This window comes from Parus major, chromosome 1 (assembly GCF_001522545.3).
Source record: "Parus major isolate Abel chromosome 1, Parus_major1.1, whole genome shotgun sequence".
NCBI classification, from domain to species: Eukaryota; Metazoa; Chordata; class Aves; order Passeriformes; family Paridae; genus Parus; species Parus major.
Genome location: NC_031768.1, coordinates 71060905 through 71076450, shown reverse-complemented (window position 1 = coordinate 71076450; position 15546 = coordinate 71060905). Strand labels below are relative to the sequence as shown.

At 35.4% G+C, this 15546-nt stretch overlaps 1 protein-coding gene across 1 annotated transcript in view; it reads right to left on the bottom strand.

Moving 5' to 3' along the window:
• XPO4 (exportin 4) overlaps window positions 1–15546 on the bottom strand; it is an 80838-nt gene that overhangs the window by 19985 nt on the left and 45307 nt on the right. The window contains exons 7-14 of the mRNA XM_015640379.2: window positions 13996–14108; window positions 11423–11580; window positions 10984–11158; window positions 6890–7066; window positions 4882–5024; window positions 4625–4770; window positions 3193–3370; window positions 1552–1711 (exon numbers count right to left, since the gene is read on the bottom strand). Of these exons, the coding sequence (XP_015495865.1) occupies window positions 1552–1711; window positions 3193–3370; window positions 4625–4770; window positions 4882–5024; window positions 6890–7066; window positions 10984–11158; window positions 11423–11580; window positions 13996–14108 (1250 nt within the window). The remainder of the gene's footprint in view (window positions 1–1551; window positions 1712–3192; window positions 3371–4624; window positions 4771–4881; window positions 5025–6889; window positions 7067–10983; window positions 11159–11422; window positions 11581–13995; window positions 14109–15546) is intronic.

The window sequence follows — 15546 nt, the reverse complement described above, 5'->3', positions numbered from 1 at the left end:
ATGGCAATCATTGTCAGCAAATTCTTTTCAGGCTGTCACTTCTTTCCTACTTAAATTACACAAATGTTACACAGACAAAGGCAAAGAATATGTGTAATAGAAAAAATCTTTGCCAAATATATCTTGCAATTTTATGCACAACATCTAAAAGAAAAGTTTCAACCTTGTTACGAAAAAGGTTTGATTATGTCTAGCTTTTAAGGCCAATGAAAGTTCAAAAGCTTTAATAATTAAAAGAAAGATCCCAAAATCACCTCCCAAAAGTGTTTCCATGAATTTAAGACATACTTCTTCAAAATTCAGTGGTAAAAATTATTAGAAATAAATATAGTTTTTGACATATATAAAAACTTGTAAAAATTAATTTTCACCTCAATTTTTCTGCATCTGCTTTCTGCAGATGGTTCCTTCAATCTACACATTGTTTTAGGAAACATGTCACACTCTGGTCCTGGCACATTAAAATATGCTTCCTTGAAATTATGTGTTCTCCTACCTTTAAAGAAAGTTTCTAAAGAGTGAAATCCAAAGATTTTGTAGTAAGTGTGCAGGGGCTTCCTGTCAGCACACCACTAACACTTCTACCCTTAAGAACTCATGACTGAGCACAAGGTTTAAATAAAGGTTTCAATCACTGTCACATGTCAATACAAACTAAATGTGTGCATTTCCTAGACACTCAGATTCAGTTTTGTTTCTTCACATTGATTTTCACTTGGATCTCCTAATATGATATCCAATTCTTGTCCAACTATTTCCTTTATGAATTCTTAGCTGTGCTATATGTATGAGCTGAATAACATGACTCCAAATATCTACAAGTCTGTGATACCTATTGTTAAGGAGAGGCCTCCTGAAGCGTTAGTATTCTTAGTTGCTTCAATAGTGGAAATAAAGGGGAGGAGGAGGAGACTTCTCAAAAATTAGAGCCAACAGGACCTCCTCAGGATGGGTGGCCTCTGCAAGCTAGCTGGATTACAGTTAGTTTGATAAGCAAAATCAGGATCAAGTTCTAATCACAATTAGTGCTGTCCAAGCATGGTAACAAGTTGCCCTTTACAAAAAACACACTGTTGAAATTATGATATATACAATGAGAATGAGGAAAGAAGGTAGCATGACACTAGCTAATGTATACTACCTTGTGATGGTGTTAAATATCTAACTCAGAATCGGATCAAGAGCAATCACCGTATTAGAGATGAAATGTAAATTCTGATGGACAGTCACGACTTATAACATCACTGCAGTCAGCGAGTTTCACTCACTATGCAGCCCAGGAGCACTATGTTATTCTGATATGGCAATGGCTACCAAAAAAAAAATCACATTTACAGCAAAATGTACAAGAGTCCCCTAAAAACTTGTATTTCGAATTAGCAAATGGAAGAAAACATCAACTTTCAAACTAATTCCAAAATAAATCACAACCCATATAACATTAAAAATACTTTAGCACTGCATTTTTAAATAGCTACACTGAGATCTACATTCACAGGATACTATTATTGCTAATACTCACAAATAAGTTCATAAAAGTTACATCCTTACCTGATCATACAATTTCTCATCTACTAGGAGGTAAGTCTTTGCCCAGCGCTTGAGGAACCATACAATATCTTTGCCCATCTGGGGGCTCAGGAGGTGTGTGAGATTTGCCCTTATTGCTCTAGATTCTACTTCTGACACTCTTAAAATAGCAGATAACAACCTGCAGATTTAAAATACAATGAGGATGTTGAGAGCAGTTTTTGAAGAAGCAATGAAACTACCAAAACCACTTTCATTTTTCACAAAACAGGACAGAAGGATCAGGATAATACAAAGCAATTCAACTCTAATCAAGTAAAAAGCACCTGAATTTACTGGTTTTGAAATGCAAGGCAAGAGAGAGAAAGAGAGAGAGAGAAAAGAGCAATTATCCTCCAAAAAGTAAGTATTTTGACATCAAAATTACAGCAACAAAGAAACCTCACAAGCATTGTGACAAATGAACTACTTGGAGTGCCTGAAAAGCTGTTTTGAAAAACTGCTTTTTCCTTCCTTGCACCGCAATCTTAGTGACCAAATGGGTTCTAATTGTGCAGTATTTGCAGCGTGACACATATCAGAAAACAAATACAGAAATGACCAGTTATTTCTCTCTTGTTCATTACTGCTGGGAAATGGCCTGAAATAGTAGATCATGAGGTGATTGCATTAATATAATCAGTCCATAAATTGTATGGATAATACAATATAAATTAAAGCATTAAATACTAGCTTTTGTAGTATATCAATTGAATTTTGTAAGAATGTAATTGTACACAAGAAATTTTGGAGCTGACAGTGGCCTATTTCCTGAAGACACTTCAGAGTTATTGCCAAAGGGCCTCAAATCTATCCTTATTTTGATCTGGTTTTATTCCTACCACTGAGACACTGCATCAAGAAATCCTGTTTGGTGGCCACTTCATAAAGTGGCCAATAGTATAGTGAACAGTATACAACCTTCTAAACACTAGGCACATACATCATCGCTAATGAAGGTCCACTTTTTCTACCTTCTTCCCACAAGAAAACATTTGAAGAATGCAACAACTAATTTTAGGTGAAGACTCTTCCATGTCAACTAAGAGTGGAATGCAATCTTCTGAACTGTGAGGATTCAAATGGAAGAATCCTTTGTGAGCATCAGCCTTCTTGCAAAAAGAGAAGGGACATCTCTCCAGCTTCTTTTATAGGCTGACGGTGATATGTGTACATAACTGACAATAATTCCTCACGCTCTGAGGATCAATTTTGCTGCTACTGCCAAGCCTGGGCAGTAACACATATTTAAAGTAGAGAAGCTCACTGATGTTCTGGAAAGCATTTGCTTATGCTGTATATGTGCTGAATGAATTTTAGAGTATATATTATCTAAAGATTTTGATCTGCCAACTTTTTTTCCTTCAGTAGTTTTAAGGATTTTCTGTAAGAAAGAGATAAAAGATGGGTTTTCAGTAGAAATATAAAAACCATTTCTGTGTATTTCCAAGACTTTGGCTCATGACATCTGTTAAGACTAACAGGTCAATCTTTCCCTTTTCCATGTTCAGTGTTTACATATTGTTTACTTTTCACATTGACAAGAAGTCTACTCACATTCTAGGTTTTTTTTTTCTCTGAAAAAGCAGTTAACACACTTAATAATACAAGATGCATCCTTACCTAATTACAGAATCAGTTCTGTTGTACCCTGGGATGGAAGAGGCCTTTTCTCCTGGAGATCCCAGAATCTGAAGTGTTGTATTAATGTCAACCTCAGCTGAATGTTTAATGGAATATTCCATTACTTCTGGAGGTATTAGCGGAGTCTCTCCCTGAGTATCATTAGCCAAGAGGTAGCCTTACATTAAAAAAGAAAGAGTGATCACAACTTTCTACCCTAGGTTAATTTACAGCTTTCTGATTCAAGAATCCATAGGCTTACCTGCAGACATCACACCAGACTCAAATGTTTGTACAGACCCTGACTAACTCTGCTTAAATGCGTACAAGTTAATTAGAATCCTTAAAGTCATTCAGTAGGAAAAAAACCTAAAGTGACAATAATCCAAGACTGGAAAAATAAACTAGCAATTTAAAAACCAATAGAGATGAGTTTTGCTTCATGTAAAAGTGCTGCAGTCAATTCATCTACTCGGGGGAGGGACAAAACATTTTGTTGTAATTTTTTTCTTCTTCTGCTGTGTGGTAAAAAAGCCTTGTTTTACAGCTTCCCCACTGCGTCCGTATCATTTGGGAGATGTTTTGCTAACATCTCAAATCTGTCAGTCTTTCAGACCTCAAGTACATGTGCTGTAACACAGTTTCCTCACCTAGCAACTGCAGATCCGGTGAAGCATGGGTTTTCATACAATACTCTGATATCTAGATAATATTAAATCCAGCTTTAGTTATAGTTTTCAGTATCTGATCTCATAACTATCTGTGAGCTACAAACTTCACCTCAGTGTTATAAAAATATTATAAATACATTCATGTCAACATCTGAGAGCAACTAAAACATCAGATCTTCAAAAAAGTCCCACAAATATTTCATACATTTCATACAGAAAATATTGCCATCTAAAAATCAAACCCAAAAAGGCTCTAATTTCAAAAGGCTCTAAATTTAGAGCAGAAAGACTCTAAATTCCCCAAAACATAGCAAAATAGCAGGTCATGGATTATCAGCACTGAGAAAGTGTATAACTTACATGATTCTCTGTCACCATTTCCCTGATCTCATGTTGCTTTCCTTATTAATTCATGTGCACCCAGCCAGCACCACAATACCATGAAGAGACTAACTCCTTGAGTAGGTTGACTGATAACACAACTCAAAATCTATAACAAAATTACTTGCAGGAATTTCCAACGGACATTGATGAAGCTTTTTACACAAGGTAATCATCAGAGATAATTCCTGTTACTAAAGGCAGATGATAGCAAGACAAGGACTCTGCCAGTCCTGTATGTAGGATGAAATCATAATAAGGGATAAAATGTATAGTCAATTGAGAGTAGCTGATATACAGGGATTTTTTTTTTTTTTCCTGAGGTGTTCCAGTTGCAAGAAGGTTACCAGATTAAGTACTATTTAAAGCTGTTCACTAACCTGTGACTAAAATAAGCCAATGAATATCCTCATACAGGTCATCAAGCACTTTATTGTCAATTGAACCTGATGCTGGTGAGGCAAGTAGCTGCTGCTGATGTCTCTGCAACTGTCCATGGAGCCTTGTCACTCGGTCTTCTAGCAAACTGTGGACAAATAACAAAGCAGCTTCACTGTTTTTAAACTGTTTTGGCAAAGTTAGGCTTTTCCTAACAGCTTTATTGATTTGCATTCATAACTATTCTTTTTGTATTTACCTTGTGAGAAGAGGTATGCAGTGTTCTGCAGCTATCCTCCCCAGCATGCCTACGCTGGCCAACTGGTCACAGAACTGATCTCTGTCATCTTCCTGCAGCTCACTTATTTCTTCTTCTTCCCGAGAGGCCACACCATTGGCAGTCTTTGGTTATTTCAACAAAATTAGAAGCAACCAGTTAGGGTCATGCTTATTAAACTCTTTAATACCACAATTTTCTGCTTTATTTTGTCTCTTTCTTGCAAGGTAATTTGCATGAACAACAGACTTGTACTAAATTAGACACAGAACAGTTAAACAGAGTCAACATGGGTTCATATTGTTTCAAAATCAGCATTTCACAATCTCAATACAAAAATGCCACATTCAGTTTATTTGCTAACATTTTAATAGTTCTCAGTTGTCTGAGATCTTACATAAATCACATTATAGGTAGTATTTTTCATGATGAAATAAATGTTAGCCCTTTAATTAAAGGTTTTCCCTAACCTACTGTTCAAGGGGAAATAGTAGGTTTAAAAAGTACTACTAAATTTTAAAAAAAAGTACATTAAAAGTAAGTGCTGTAAACTCAGAAAACAGCAGACTAATAATCTTGATGATCTCAGCTTTATTTCTTGCTGATGCAGGAGTTGCATTGTGTTCAATTTCTCAAAGCTTATCTTGGTTGCATTATAAAACTATTTAAATTATAATCAGATCTTATTCCTTGAACAGATGAACCATGATATGCAGAAACCAAGTATAAATATTAAAAGTGTTTCTTTCTTATCTCTTAATCATAAAATTTATGCAAGTAACAAAGTAAAATACAAGAGGCGGAGAAAGCTATCAGTCTGCTTTGTTTCTGTAGAGGCCCTGGAAAACTGAATCCACACACAAATCCTTATGCAAAGCGCTCTTAACTCATTTTTTCTTTATGTAACCCAGCAAATCATTCTCTTTTGGCAACTTCAAAGTTGCAGCTGTTTACTGAAGGATGAGCCTCTGCTCTCAAAGCAGAGACTGAAAGTTCCTGTTACCGCTTTGATATGGAACAAGAAGCATTCTAAAATGCCAGCTGTGGCTTTTAAAGGTTACCCATGGGATAAATGACTTATCTCACAGAATGACATGAATCAACCTGTGTACACAAGTTATGTCAAGATTGCCTGATATGAATTCAAAGCTCTCCTCTGAAATACTTCTCTCAGTTTTGGCACTGTTATTTTACCATCTGTTACATATTGAGATAGCAGAATTATGTTTTACATAGTGCTTCTCAGAATGAGGTATCTCTGAGACCTTCGCAAAGCATCAAATTAAAGAGAGATTTTATACAGTTATTGAATTGAATCTATGCAATCACTAATTCATCCAACATCTACATCCAACTTTCTGTGTAAGAATCTATTTTAGTAAATCCAGATTCCTGCCAAACAGACTAATCATCTTTCTTTCTCAATGGCTCAAGAGATACTTGATGTACTTTTAAATTTTTTCTACACAGTCAACTGTCAAAAACTCAACCGGGAATTTATTTTATCCAAAAGGACTACGTGATATTCCAAGTTTCTTCAGCTTTGAGCACAGTCAGTCTACATTTTTTCAGATATATAAATATCTGTTATAATCATGTCGGTTACATTTTGAAGATAGTGCACGGGAGGCAACAATCATAAAAAGGCCCCAAATTTAATTGAGAATTTTAACTAGAATTCTAATCCAGATGGAAGGTCAAAAGTTTTGTCACTGTATCTGGAAAGAGTAAAATATACATGGATTTAAGATACAAGTTTATTTTTTCATTTTTTTTTTAAAAGTGGTTTCCAACTTTGGAATCCATTAGTTCCTGACCAGAATGAGAGAAATAGACTGGGAAATCACAACTGAATAACAAGTTCAGCAATTTTTTTCATTTCCGAAGTCACAAACGGCAATTCTGTACTAGCTGCATAATATACACACACCAAAAGACACGGACTAGTTACTGTGTGTTATCATCCAGAACTACTACAATGAAGGCTTACCAAATTCCTTGTGCCATCAGGAGCAGCTAGATGGCACTGAATGTAGGAATTAAAGACTTGAACAGCATGTTGGGTAAAGAAACCTTTATGGAAATGTTTGTCATCTTGGACCAAAGTAAGCCAAGATTCCAGCAACTTATCATATGCCTCCATATATACCATGTCATCTTTGTCAAGCTGTAAGAGATAGAAAAAAAAACCAAAACATCTTTTTACTAAACTAAATCAGAGGAACATTTTTATCAATATTATACAGATGTTCTACTGTTGAAACCAACAGAAAAAGGATCCAAGGATAGCTAAAAAAATACCAGAATGAACTGAAGCAATGCATTGAAAAGGTCACTGCAGCTTTCATGCCTGCTAGGCTTTAAAAACCTGTCAATGTGTTTAGCTATTTCTCTTCATCTGATATTGCAGATAGATTTATAGGTATTCTGCTATCTCTAAAATAGAAAGAAAAAAACCAATGATTCCACAGGAAATCACTGCAAGACTGCAAGTGTTCAAGAAACCTTATTCCAGCCAGTAGCCAGTTTTGATGATGTATCACAACTTCTTATTCTAAGAACAAACCAAAACCCAATTACTTAGAACAGAATAAGCCTGCAGCTATAATTACTTAGTGCATTTCAACTGATGCTTCTTGTTTTTAATTATTCATGTGCTTCTATATAGTACATAACTTGCAAAAGGATATAACTTCTCTCAAAAATAAAGTCCTGAGTTGTAGGCAAAGAATCCAAACAGCAAAGTGGTCATTTTTAAAAAAAAGTATTTTTAATGTAACTACTGACTCTTTGTTTTGATGCACAACTTGAACATTTGTAAATACATCCAACTTCAAAAAATTTTAGCGTGACTGTACAGATAAACAGCCTACTAAGATGTTGTCTTCTCAAGTTTTAACCAACAGGATGGCTCACAGAAGCTAGTCTGAGATAGCAGAGGTTAGTAAAATGGTTCAATGATGAAATCAAGAGATATTAAGGCCTTAATCATGCTCCAGACACAAGAATTCCTGACTTCCAGTGAAGTTACTAACACGGTTGGATGAACAGGCAAGGAAAAGAAAACACTGGCTGGATGACTGATTAAGAGGAAAAACTGATATCACATTGGAAGCATTCCAAGATAGCTTCACAGCATCCTTTTGTAACTGCAAGTTTGTCATATTTCCAGAAGTTAAAATATGGGACATACTGATGCAATTGTGAAAACAAAACCTGAAGAAGACAAGGAGAGAGGCAAAATTGTATTCAACAGTAACGTAAGTCATAAATTTAGGAAGAACACCAGAACATGTCTTTTTAAAACCTAGCTAAAGGACATACAAATTTACAGACCATCATTCAGTCCTGAAGTATTTTGACACGTATGTAATATATCTACATCTATAACTTACATATATTACTTTTAATAATTTTTAGTAATTGAGAGTATAAACGAATAAACACATGTTTTTATGAACAACAAAATACACGCAAATATATTAATGTATTCAAAAAGGTAATAAAAAAGTTCATGCCATGAAGAAAAATTATTTCAACACTTAGAGATATTCTCATAAGCAATCTAGGATTAATAAGTGCCTCCATAAAATAAATGCCCAAACAGCAGAAAGATTTTATCCATATTGAACTAATCTGGTTCCAAAGAAACTTTACTAAGACATCTCAATCCTTATTTCAGATTAGCCACCACTGGGCTACCAAAGATGTCATACAGGCAAAGTGCCATGCTGTAGACTGGGAGCTGAATCATTCTGATGCATCAAAACTCAGATCTTCAGGAGAGACGAGATAAACTCAGTAAATTTAAAGCAAAGATGCTTAGCTCCTCTTAATTTCCTCTATGAGAAACAAAAAGAAAATTGGTCCTTCTTTCCTAGTTTGCTGATCCTTTGAAAAAAGAACACTTTGAAAATTTGTCAAGCAGCAACAAGCTGCAAAGAGTTGGAAGCACAGCAGAGGGAACCAAATTCAGAATGATCTCTGCTATCACAAGATATTTAAAAAAATATCATGAAACGGAAACCATATATTAATATTTGTTTTGAGAAAAAGAAGCCTTTGATCTAATTTTTATTTGAATTTTCATCCTGTTCATACTCTTCACCAATTCAGAAGGACTATTTGATTCTACTTCTGCATAACCATTAAGTGTTGAGCAAGGCAGAGCAAAGCTGTGGATGAGCATCATCTCAGTACCATTAAAGGAAGAGATTACTGGCTCACCGTGCCCTATAAACTAACCCTCAGCACTGCTGAAGCTTACTGCCCTCCCTCCACCAGTGTAGCTGGTTCAGGCAAATGTTTAAACTTCCTTCAGCTGATCTCCCAAGCCCAAACAGCAGGCTAATGTGAAACAGCATTCAAACCTAATACTTGGATTGTGGGTTTTTCCCCATGGTTGAAAATCAGTATTAGATGCTTTGAAGCGGTTTGTGGATTTTGATTCAGGATGTCTATATTTTGACAGTTTTCATAGCAGGTCTTCAGCTAAGTAGATCTTGTGCCTGATAGGGTTTCTACCATGCTCACATGGTCTGCTGGCATACGAAGCAGCAGAAATATGCGGAAAGCAGTTTAACCAGCCAGCAAAACTTAAGGAGTACACCTGCATTCTGCTGTATTTCACATTTCTGAAAAGCTCCAGGAATATTATCTGAGGATTCTAATGAACCCAGCACACCGGGTATTTTATCTGTCAGAAGGCTCTTAACTACAGACCGCACACAAGCTTTCAGAAAGTATCACTGCATGCGTTCTAAAAGAAACTTGGGGAACATATTAGCCGTGGCCAGGACATTCCTAAGCCAAAAGACTGTTTTCAGGGATGCAAAGTAGAACTTTGATAGGCATAACACAAGGTATCATTGCACCAGATAGTGGTACAAGCTAGTGTAAGCTCTTGCTGAAAGATTGTTTCAAATGGCATCATGTTGAGCACTGTTTTCATTAAGTGTGATTGCATATTCCAGTTCTCAAGTAACAAGATGCTGAGGAAATAACATCCTCTTAGTTCCTTTGAAATTAAATGATAGCTGCCTATAGTTTTGAAGAATCTTATAAAGGCTACAGGAGCATCAATTTTTTGATTAAGACATAAAAAAATTAAAAGTTTAAGTGAACACTGGGCCAAATATAATACATTTTAACCTTGCAGAGAAGACATGATCTAATGTTCTGCAATGAATGTTAACTAATACACCTATGCTCTCTGGTAAAGAAACAGATTCATCAACTCTGTAACTAAATACTTCTATAATTTTTTTCAAACTCACTCTGTCACTATGCTAAACTGTCAAAACAAAGAAAATCATCCTCTGTGATGATAGTGGGGCAATATCAGTTAATATCTTGATAGTCTCATTTTAAATCTATAGCCACTGCACATAAATAGCTGAAGTGCACGATTTTTCACCTTAATTCTTATATTGCTTTCCTTAAACTATGTGTCCGTGGTAGTTTTTATTTTTAATGCAACTTTTAGGAGCAGAACACTAGGGCTATGCTAACTGCTCTTTAATGTTACAACCAAAGTTTGAAAGAAAAATATCCTCTTGATTCCTGTGCTAGATTTCTACGCACAATTACCATTTGAACTGTGTCAGCAAAGAAGGTATGATCTGAACAGCCTACATGTATGATGTTAACAACAGATCTTAACAGCTACACTCACTTTAAACAGAAACTCCTGACTCAGAACTCTAGGCAGCAGTTAAGTTTCAATCTGATCATATGTTCATGTAGTCATTTTAAACTTTCAGGACTGCAGCTTGTTCATTATCTACAACAGCAAGTCAGCAATACTTTAGGACTTTAATATTTTAAATTAATCCATTCACTTAAATATTAAGATGCACTTGAAATCAAAGCAGCGCCTGAAAGATGCACGCAGCGTGTAATTATATTCATTACATTGCGTGAAATAAAAAGAAACTCCTCTCATGTGTGATTTCAGAAATATCTAGGACAAAATCACTGAATTCACAACAGTTATTAACAAAATAGCCAAATTCTCATGTCCCTTATGCTTATCACAAATTGAAGTGAAAAAGGCTACCCACTTTTTTGAGAGCAGCTACTTACCACTTCTTCCAAGGCAGCGCTTCTTCCAAAAGAACAGGTGAGGTGTGCGAGGCAGTTAACAAATGAAGAGAAAAGTTCATTTGGAATGGCCGTTAAAATATTGCGAGGAAATACAGTTATCAGATTGCTGATAATACTGGAAATTCCCACTGCTTCAGAGTCTTCTATTTCAATTCTATAGATAGAAACAGTAGGTTTTTGCCATTAAGAAAATTGCTAAAAGGGAATTGCTTTTGTTGATACATTTTCAATCAATAAATCTATTTCATAATAAGCACCACCTATTTTAATCTGCTCTTTCTCAATTTAAGCAATCCAACAGTAAGCACAAATTATATCCAGAAATAAGCAAGCCATACCACTTCTCCACACAGATATGCTACAGTCCAAACTAAAGATTAAAAGATGCCATCTAAATTTAGAGAGCAGCCATACATACCCATTGATAGTGTTCAGTAATCCCTCAATGAAGTGTGCCAGGTAATCAACTTGTGAACCTTCATCAGGAAAGACTGGCCCATGCAAAGATGCCAGCTGTGCCAGGCACTGTAATGAATCTTGGGCCATATCTGTATCTTCTCTGATTTTTCGATGTACCTTTCAGGAAGCGAGGTAGTTAATAATACATGAAAACAGGGTGTTCTTACAACAGTCACATGGCTCTCAATCCAAATGAGCACACACCAAAAAAAGCTTACTATAACTTCCACTCAGGCTGAAATACAAGGGTTTCTGCAACTCCCTAAACCATGTCAAACATCAAGATCGTGACTCAGCTCACACAACCTCAAGCCTTGAATTAACTCACTGAAACGAACATTTAGTTAAGGCTCACCTACATGTTGAAAATTGAACTGTCTATTGAATGTTATGTCTTAAAGAGAGAAACAGATGCCAGCCAGTCAGACATGCTTGCTCCTTCTAAAAACAGCAATAATGACAGTCATCTCTATTATGCTAACTATGCCTAGGCTATAGAGTCTTGCTAAAGTTAGTCAACAAGTTCAATCAAGATTATATAGATGCTTCTTTAGCAGAGGTAAACACTGAAGACATATACAAAAATGAATGCATCACTTCCTTGGCAACACCCTTATATTATACAAGGCCAACAGTAATCTTCCCGCATTTGTGCAAACCGTTATGTCATTATTTCTGTGGTTGAGACTTTCTAGATTTGAATCTTACTACTTCAGTAAACATAAGTTCACATTCTTACTTTAATTGGTCAAGTACAGATTTTTAAAAAAAATTAATGCTCGTGCCTATTTTTTCACAGATTTATTGAATTAATAAATGAATATAGAGTAGATTTTTCACCCAGAAGCAAAATTTAGCTAAATTATTCCAGCAATATTATACCAAAAAGTACAGTTAAAACACTAACCATTTTTCTGTGGTGTTATAGCTGCAAGTTCACCCAACTCATAACTAGTTGAATTAGATACACAGTTAATCCCTGAAAGATCAAACTAGCAGGAGAAACAAACCCTGCAACAGAAATATCCCTCCCAATATATGTCACACACATGAGGCTCAGATTAGAAATGAAGGCTCTTGCTCTAACACAGCAGTCCTGCCAACTTTTGCAAGGTTATTAAAATTTCTCAGATCAGATAAATGAATAAAAATTACTACCATTTACTTACATTACTTCAAATAGCCAACTACTACTGCAAGCCTCAACCACTGCAAATCAGGAATCTAAAACCAGAACTGACAGCATACTGCCCTGGCTAGCATTCATTCAGAAATAATAAGATACAGGCGAGCCTTGGTTGCTATTGAGTAAAATGCAAATGTATTAAAACAACTCTGCATATTATTAAAATATTTTTCTTATCCCAAATAAGTAATTTTAAACCAATCAAGGAAACAGATATGCAACTCTGACAACTTCATACAATTAAACAAAGAAGGGTTAACATGTAAGACAAAAAGTTATTTGCATGTGGAGGTTCACAGCTGACAGTAGCAACTGTCTGGATAGTCTAGACAGCTGTTCAGATTGTGTGTAGCTGCTGAGAGTTCTGCCAGTGATTTTTTTCACCTTTTCAAAACTGCTGGATAAACTTGCAGTAAAAAAAAAAAAAAAAAAAAAAAAAAAAAATTTAAATTTATCCAAAATCCTGTCAAGCAAGGACATGTATCCAAACACATACTGTCAAGCAGCACTGGAGAGTTACATTTACATTGTCTTATATCAACTTTGTCTAAACTTTGAGCACATTTCTCTGCTTTGCAAAAATGAAAAAAAAAGCCTGAGAACATTGAATTCTCAGATCCCAAGAGACGTAACCTAAGTCGAATTGCATAGCAAATGAATTTATAAGCCAATATATATTGCTGCTGCAAAAAGTCCTAGATGAGCAACAATTACAAACTGCAGTTTGTAAAAACAAAACAAGTTCTATTCATTTTTAACATTTTGGGGCTTTTAAGTTACAGAGAGTACTACATTCCACACTCCCAACACTACTTCTTCCTTATCTCTTCTAACTAAATATATTTTAACTTTTGTGGATTCCCTTCGTGCTGAGGAAAGAGATGCAGATTTCTGTATGCTGAAAGTGGCTAGAAAACTACAGCTACATTACTTATTTTCAGCTGTTCTGTTGAGCAAATGCTTTAATATCAGCAAACACACACTACTTGCTTGATCTTTTGAGAGCCATTACACCTTATCTGAAAGATTCACTACTCTACTACTGCTCATTGTGCTTGCTTTTGTCTGATGAATACATGTCCAGAAGTATTAACATATAAAAGTTGAGATAACTATAAACCTTTTTCTATTGCCAGTGATCATCAATTTAAAGCAATTAAAAGGCAAAATACAATTCAGTACCCTAGGAAAAAGACAATAGTTCTCTCTGCTTTGATAAGCAAGCTGAAGTGAACAGAATCAGTCCTACCTGATGCAAAAGGAAGAGTCCGACAATACAGTTTTAGAACAGGAAGGAGCTGCTTTCCCTGTGGTCTGGACTATGAAAGTTGAAGAAAGAAACTTACTGTAAAGAAAAGCTCCATAACTCTGCTGTCCAGGAGGGTCTCGCGCCAGGATTCTGTTGGCTTTAGCATCACATTTTGTGAGGATTCAAACATAGCTATATAATGTCTGCCCAGTTATCTGGTGTCAAGGTCAACAATAACATTCCTACTTGGCTTTAAAAAAATCCTAGATACAACAGGATCCATTCAGAAAGAATGTAATGGAAACAAACTTTAAGCCTCTTCACATACACAGCATAATTCATGCATGAGGCCAAGGAATAAAAGGTATTAAGTATTGAAAAAAAGAATGCTCCAGGAATGTTAGATAACAGTTTGATCATAATTATGAGACATACCATAGCGATATGATCACTTTGATAACCAGGGTGTCTAATGTGACACAGCGAGAAGGGAAAAAAGCAACCGCAATTAACAGGTGTTAAAATTTATACAAAATAGGAAATCATTTTCTAAAAAATTTTCCTGGCAGCTTTTAAAAAGGCCTTACCATAGCTAAATATAGCTCATTGAAATCTATATCCTATTTTTCTAAATAGCCAGATATGTGTCACAGAATGCAGATATATTAGCCCTGCATTAATCTACATTTTCTAATCACACTGAGAAGAACAAAAGCACAAGTCAGCACAAGGCATCTTCATATTCAACATGTAAGAGACGCTCATTAAAAATGTGCACACTGTAAAGGCACAATTTTGCTGGACTCATTTCAGCTCTCACCATGTATTTTGTTATAACTTAATTTACAAAATTCTGCAAATGCACTGAAAAAACAGAGACACGAGCAAAAACATTTAAACAAACAGGTTCATTTCTTTGTCAGTCTGATCGCACAATAATTTTTATCAAAAATCAAAATGTTTTTGAAGTGTCCCTTTGTGACATCACCCATTTCAAGTAGTAGTTGCTAAGTTAAAGCAGTTTTACTAATGTTTTATTTGTCTTTCTTAAACCCTACATTATCCTCTTTGATCCCTTTCTAACCCAACCGCCAGAGTAAGTAACAGCACGTTCAGCTGCACATAATTTACTTACTGGCAATGAACAGCATTACCTTTTGTAGTGTAAGTAATCTAGTACCATAAAATGTGGATAAGAAACTATTTCGATGTCTAGAATGAAACAGATTTTACAGTGGTATCAGTCAAAACAGTAGATACCTCAACTTTTGATAGGTTTTGTTTAAGGGAACAATATTTAAAGCAAGTAGCTTAATATGAAAAATTGTGTCACAAAGCAAGATGCAGAATTTGTTATTTGTAAATAAACTTGTCTTCTGAGTTCTGCCACAAAACAAAATTCCTGACAACAGTGCAAAACTCCATTCCAAAAAAAAACAAAAACAAGGACTTTTTTCACAGTACAGCACCAAGAGGACCTTCACTGGTGGTATTTGTCCAGGACTGCTGTCAGCACATTATACTGCATAAGAACAAACAGGGTTTTTCACACTAGTGCAAAACAATAGCAGTTTCACAATTTTCAAGATTATTAATGTATGTTGAACTATACCAGATCTGCATTATTTCAGATGGGGAAAATCTAAAA